The sequence below is a fragment of the Malania oleifera genome, chromosome 13 (genome assembly GCF_029873635.1).
Source record: "Malania oleifera isolate guangnan ecotype guangnan chromosome 13, ASM2987363v1, whole genome shotgun sequence".
In the NCBI taxonomy this organism is placed as follows: Eukaryota; Viridiplantae; Streptophyta; class Magnoliopsida; order Santalales; family Ximeniaceae; genus Malania; species Malania oleifera.
This window is the reverse complement of record NC_080429.1, coordinates 24977906-24985160: the sequence shown is the minus strand read 5'-3', so window position 1 is coordinate 24985160 and position 7255 is coordinate 24977906. Positions and strand designations below refer to the sequence as shown.

The following is a 7255-nucleotide window of genomic DNA, read 5'->3' as shown; positions in this document are numbered from 1 at the left end:
TCCAAGTCCACAATAATAACTATTAATTAATTAATAAAACCGACCAAATTAATTAAAGTGCAAGATGGAGCGGTGAGGTTGGCAGCTTAATTAATTACCCACCTGACGGTCTAATAAGCTAAGTTTAGTTGTAACCTAACCGTCCAACCTACCAGCCCATCCAGTCTCCATATTCTTTTTTATGTGTACTTTCTTGGGTTGACTGTTTGAGTTGGGAGGGAAAAATATAGGATGAAAAATAAATTATTTTAGAGAAAGAATTAAATAATATTTTAATTAAGTTAAAATATTATGACTGTTTGAATTTGAGATCTGCAACATAAATATTATGTTTGAACCATTTAAATCTATGTCACAAAAGTGAAAACAAAGGCGTCATCTATTTATAACTATAAAAAAAAAATTATGAAAATAAAAATATAAAATTTAAAAATAGAAACTAAAAGCTAAAATTGACAACTTGTTCTGTTAATATTTTTTAAAATAAAATAAATTAAAACCCAGGTGAGTGCACGTTTTTTTTGTCCTGGATCAAATATGTTGAGTGGAAACACATCTGTACGAGCTCTATTATTTATTTTCAACCACTTGTTTCTTTAGTGAGTTACAACAAAAATAGAAAATAGAAATTAAAAATTATAGAGAGCAATCCCTAGATGGATGGCACTTTCAACAAGTATACCTTATAAATAGTGCGCTTTGTACATGGTTTATACTTTACAAATAGTGAGGCTTGGCAGAGACAATAAGAGGAAATTTTCGTTGAGTGGTCAATCCAGGAGCTTCAGTTACATCCAAATCCTCGCTTAATTTTCCAGGCAGTTCCCAATCAAACAAGTGCAGAAGATTGGCCAACACAAGCTCCATAATGGCAATGGCAAATGTTCCCCCTGGGCACCCTCTTCTTCCAAATCCAAATGGAATCATATGAAAGTCATGTCCTTGGATGTCTACAGAACTATTCAAGAACCTCTCAGGCATAAATTTGTCAGCTTCTTCCCATGATTTGGGATCCCTCCCAATTGCCCAGGCATTGAAAAAAACTGTTGTGTTGGCCAAAATGTCATATCCATTTACTTTGACGTCTTTAGTGGATTCTCGCGGAACAAGTAGTGGTGCTGGAGGATGTAGCCTCAGATTCTCCTTGATTACTGCTCTCAAGTAGTGCATTTCTGCAGTGTCATCCTCAGTTACGCTTGGCTTACTTCCAACAATGGCTCTGATTTCTTTCTGCACTTCCTTCATGACTTGTGGATGCCTCACTAGCTCACTCATGGTCCATTCCAAAGCTATGGAAGTAGTGTCGGTACCAGCAGCAAATATGTCCTACCATATATGCCATATAGATTATGATTAATCAAAATTTTCATTTGATCCACTTACAGATCATCTAGTCAGCTTGCACAACCAAGGTCTTGACATCATGGACTGGAGTCTATGCGATTTTGAGTGCTGTGAAGATGTCTTTGGGACATCTTGCAAGCAAAGAGAGTATCTCCCATCTTTTGTCAAAGAGGGATCTCATCAGCTAAGACATAATCATCTATGTGAGGGATAGATAAGGTTCATCTTGTATTGAAATTTAATCATAAGATGAAGATGTTTCAAAGTCTTGACCATTACATTGGAAGGCAACATTTTTGGATTCATTAAAAGGCCTAGGAGCTTGAACTCCACAATGTGTAGTTCATTCTATCATCATCCTAATCCCCTACCTATTTTCAAGGTTAAGCTTATAGCCTCCAATAAGAATGTTCCATAATTAAATAACTGAGCTTTGTACTAAGTGCAAAATATTAGACTCTAAATAAAGTGCTCAAGAATGGCAAATGTTTGTCCAGAGGTTTAATGGTTCCAACCTTCCATGTTGGCATTTAAAAAATGGATAATCATATTCGGAATCTAGATGAACTTCAGTTATGCTTTTTGGTTTTTCTTAGCTAGAACAAGAGAAACACAATAGACTAAATAAATAAATGAAGTAATACAAAAGTGATGTAGCCTTACGAGGATCATTGCTTTTAAATTATCTCGATCCATGAAATGTGCGCCATCCGTGCTACTCTTTTGAATGTCTAGCAAAATATCCACGAAGTCCATTTTCTCTTTACTTCCACTAGCCATATGTTCCTCGACTATGTTATTAAGAAAAACATCAATCTCTTCAAATAACTTCTCCACTCTCTTATTTAAACCATTCAAATAATTCATCCACCCAAGCCACGGAATGTAATCCCCCACATTAAAAGCACCCACCAGGGCCCCCATCTCCCCTAGTAGCTCCCTAAATCTCCCCCCATCTGTCCCTTTCCTATACTTCCTCCCAAAAGCCACCCTACAAATTACTGCACTTGTTAGCGAAGCAAAAAGATGACTTAAATTAACCAAACTACATGTACGATTATACTGGGTCTTTGTCGGGGAGCATGAAGGCTTGAGCCCTTTACCCTCAAATGCAATGTGAGAATATTCTTCAATTTTTTTCATCATTATAGTTGTCTCTTCTTCTCTAATGGTTCGAAAGGAGCGAACTCGAGCTGAGCTAAGAAGCTGTGTCATGTAGATGCCCCTCATCTGGCGCCAATGTGGTCCATACGATGCATTGAGGACGTCCTTGTTGTTGTAAAAAAGCCTGCTCATAATGCTTGAATAGGGCCGGTTTGCGAAGATGGTGTCATAGGCTTTTGTGATCTCGCGGGCTGCATCAATAGATGATACCACAAGAGTGGGCGATTTGCCAAGGTGGAGTAGCATGAGTGGACCATGATGATGAGCCATGGCTTCAAGAGTGCGGTGGGGGTGTGAGCCGAGCTGATGGAGGTTTCCTATAATTGGAAGCTTTGACGGTGATGGTGGGAGGTTCTTTTTGGGTGCTTGAGTGGAGAAGAATAGCCATTTGAAGAGAAAGAGGAGGAGAAAGGGGAAGAAAAGAGACAAGGGGTGGAAGATGGTGGCTTGTAGTAGGTTATGCACTTCCATAGCCAATCTCCAAGTTGGGCCTGTCATGCTTAAATACTATCTGTGGTAATGGTAGTGGGAGGATCTATTTCATTTCTTGTTTGCAGTACAACTACTTTATTGAAAATCGGGATGACTAATTCCTTGGTCATATTTTCTTGTTGACTTCTATTGCGTGGATAAGCTAGGAGTTGATAATGAGATCAATGTTTGCGGCTGTGGACAAACATCAGGTTAGATTCTGTGGCTATTGGGTGTCTTTCCAAATTGTTATACTCAAATTTCAAAATGGTAGGAGATATTTTCTTTGCTGATAAAACAAGAGAAAAAAAGGGTTGCATAATTTTATATATGAACCTTATTTTTTTGTCAGTTCTCTAAAGTCCCCTTTAGAACTTAGAAATATTGAAGAAAAAAAATAAAAAATAAAGAAATTTTTTTTTTATGTTTGACTATCAATAAAAGTGAGAAAAAAAAAAATATATATAAAGAATCAATAAATAAAACTTTGATTTTGCACATCCTTAGTATTTATTTTTTCTTAACTTTAATCATATTATAATAAAATTTATTTTTGATAATATTTTATGTAAAGAACAATTACAATAGAAAATGAATTTTTTTTCCTTATTTCCTTTTCTCTTTTTCTTTCTAGAAATAAAATCTTACTCCAAAGAACCTTAAGTTGTTTGACCAAAAATTTTGAATTGTCTAAACATTACCTCATTTTTGTCAACTAGAAAGTGATTTCAAACAAACATCGCCTCATTTTTGTCAGCTAGAAAGTGATTTCTAACAAACTCCTTGGAAAACAAAAAAGAGAAAAACAAAGTTGGTTTACCCTTATATATTTTGATAGTTGTCTAAAGGTCTAGGTGTAGTTTGGAACTTATAAAATCGTTTGAGAAAAAAAAAATAAAAAATGAAGGAATTTAATTTTTTTTTTAATTTTTATGTTTGACCATCAACGAAAGTGAGAAAAAACAAACAAACAAAATATATAAAGATGATTAAATAAAAATTTAACTTTACACATCATTAGTATTTATTTTTCTTAATTTTAATCATATTATATAAAATTTATTTTTGATAATATTTGATGTAAAGAAAAACTACAATGAAAAGTAAACTGTTTTCTTTTTAGTCACTTCTACAAACAAAATCCTGCCCCAAAGAAATCCAAAGTTATCATTTGATTGAAAATTATGAATTGTCTACCTTGTCTGAGGTAGTACCTAATTTTTGTCAAGTCTGAAAGCGATATCTAACAACTTTCTTTAAAAAAAAAAGAAAAAATAATTGGTTTACTTACTTTTAGATATGACCCTTATTTTTTTTACAATTCTCTAAAGTTTTGTTTAGAAATTAAAAAATATTGAAGAAAAAATAATGTGAAAGAATTCACTTTTTTATGTCCGACTATTAACGAAAGTGAGAAAAAAATATATATATGAAGAATCAATAAATAAAAATATAATTTTACACACCATTAGTATTAATTTTTTTTAAAAAAATTTTAATCATACTATAAATTTTTTTTTTTTGATTTTATTTTAAAGTAAAAGAGGGCGGCACCTCCTTTCTTAATTTTATTAATAAGCCTCACTTATGACGGAGGAATACCGTAGAAATAAAAGGACACTTCGGGTTTATATAATAACCAAATAAAAAATATCTTATGCATCAAATCAGACAAAAGAAGAAAACAAACATATATACCAATATTCAAAGGAAACCAACTAAACATACCTTATATAAGTCATAACTATCTTATCCAACCTATATAAACTTTTGATAACTCTAGGAAGTTGACTATTATTTGTAAACAAATTATCCCTCCCCATGACACTTTGTCGAGCCAACGCATCTGCCACTTTATTCACTTCTCTATAGAAATGATTTATAGAAAAATCTACTCCCTCCAATACACCAATAAGTTGCTCCCAAAAATCCCAAAAATATTATAAAGAGTATTTACTGTATTTTATTCAATTTACTACAATATTCAAATCACATTCAATGTCAATACTGGTATGATCCAATTGTTTGCAAAACTTTATTCCTTCCATCATTATTCTCAATTCAGCTTCATTATTAGAATAAGAACTAAAATATTTTGAAAAATCAAAAATAAAAGAACATATACAGTCTCTAAAGATGCCAGTATTGACATGGGGTCATCTTAGCATGCACTGGGCTCAAATTTACACAATCCGTAAGGTGGGTTATGAAGACAGGCCATGCAAGAATAAAGACTTGTGCGCTGGGCCGTGGGAGTGGGTGCTGTGACCCACGCATGCAGCCTATGCGCTGGAGGCCTCACGAATAGGTGCCACTGGGAGTATTCTTTTGGAGAGGAACTGGGGGAGGTTGCAACAGAAAAAAATAAAAAATAAAAAAAGGGAGGGCTTTTACTAGAAAAAAATAGGTTTTTAGTGACGAAAGTATTAGTGACGGTTTTAGTGTTGTATTAGTCACGGTTCTTCAAAACCATCACTAATAGTGCATCTATTAGTAACGGTTTTAAATTCTCACTAATACTTTCGTCGCTAAAAACTGCGCGGTAAACAATTTTCGCGCGAAATTTTTTTCGAGAAACTATTAGCAACGATTTTATAGTATTAGTGACGGATTAAATTTGTCACTAAAAGTCACTTATTAGTGACGATTAATCAACCGTCACTACTAATATTTATGAATATATAAAAAAATTTAGTTAAGGGTATTAGGTCAGAGTATTAGTGACGAATTACAAGATTCGTCACTATTAGTCATTATTAGTGACGGATTTGACAACCGTTACTAATACTTCACTTTTTTAAATAAATAAAAAAAATTTGAGTTTAGAGTATTGTCGACACCCCAATTTTAACCAGGCCTTTCCGAGGAGACCTCATGTCAAAACCTTTCCACACTGGCTGTGGACCCCACACATTCTTGTAGGTCCCACGCTGGCTGTGGACCCCACACATTCTTGTAGGTCCCACACTGCTTGTGGACCCCACACATTCTTGTAGGTCCCACACTGCTTGTGGACCCCACACATTCTCGTGGACCCCACACATTCTTGTAGGTCCCACACTGCTTGTGGACCCCACACATTCTTGTAGGTCCCACACTGCTTGTGGACCCCACACATTCTCGTGGACCCTACGTGGCTTGTGGGCCCCACATATCTTCATTGGGCCCCACATGTTTGGTAGGCCCCACCTCTCTTGGTACGCTAGCTCGAATTCCTACATTCGATGCACGTTACCCCTTGGTACGCTAGCTCGAATTCCTACATTCAATGCACGTTACCCCTTGGTACGCTAGCTCGGATTCTTACATCCGATGCACGTTACCCTCTGGTACGCTAGCTCGGATTCCTACATCCGATGCACGTTACCCCCTCTGGTACGCTAGCTCAGATTCCTACATCCGATGCACGTTACCTCTTTTGGCATGCTTGCGCCTGCTAGCTCGGGTTCCTATAACCCTCAAATGGCTCGTGGACCCCACGTGGCTCGTGGGCCCCACATATCTTCATTGGGCCCCACATGTTTGGTGGGCCCCACCTCTCTTGGTACGCTAGCTCGGATTCCTACATCCGATGCACGTTACCCTCTGGTACGCTAGCTCGGATTCTTACATCCGATGCACGTTACCCCCTCTGGTACGCTAGCTCGGATTCTTACATCCGATGCACGTTACCTCTTTTGGCATGCTTGCGCCTACTAGCTCGGGTTCCTATAACCCTCAAATGGCTCGTGGACCCCACATGGTGCGTGGGCCCCACATATCTTCATTGGGCCCCACATGTTTGGTGGGCCCCACCTCTCTTGGTACGCTAGCTCGGATTCCTACATCCGATGCACGTTACCCTCTGGTACGCTAGCTCGGATTCTTACATCCGATGCACGTTACCCCCTCTGGTACGCTAGCTCGGATTCTTACATCCGATGCACGTTACCTCTTTTGGCATGCTTGCGCCTACTAGCTCGGGTTCCTATAACCCTCAAATGGCTCGTGGACCCCACATGGTGCGTGGGCCCCACATATCTTCATTGGGCCCCACATGTTTGGTGGGCCCCACCTCTCTTGGTACGCTAGCTCGGATTCCTACATCCGGTGCACGTTACCCCCCTCTGGTATGCTAACTCGGATCCACATATCCGGTGCCTTGCTAGCTCGAGTTCCTGTAACCCTCAAACGGCTTGTGGACCCCACATGGTGCGTGGGCCCCACACATCTCCGATGGGCTCCGCACAGCTTCTAGAACCCTCTTATTATTATTATTATTATTATTATTATTATT

General features: G+C 37.6%; 1 protein-coding gene across 1 annotated transcript; it reads right to left on the bottom strand.

Moving 5' to 3' along the window:
* Nucleotides 1–540: 540 nt before the first annotated feature.
* On the bottom strand, nt 541–3014 carry LOC131145547 (cytochrome P450 736A117-like). The gene is made up of 2 exons (XM_058094691.1): nt 2008–3014; nt 541–1326 (listed from the first exon to the last, which is right to left on the bottom strand). The coding sequence occupies exons 1-2, from the start codon at nt 3004–3006 to the stop codon at nt 718–720; spliced, it is 1608 nt and encodes a 535-aa protein (XP_057950674.1). The 5' UTR covers nt 3007–3014; the 3' UTR covers nt 541–717.
* Nucleotides 3015–7255: the final 4241 nt, after the last annotated feature.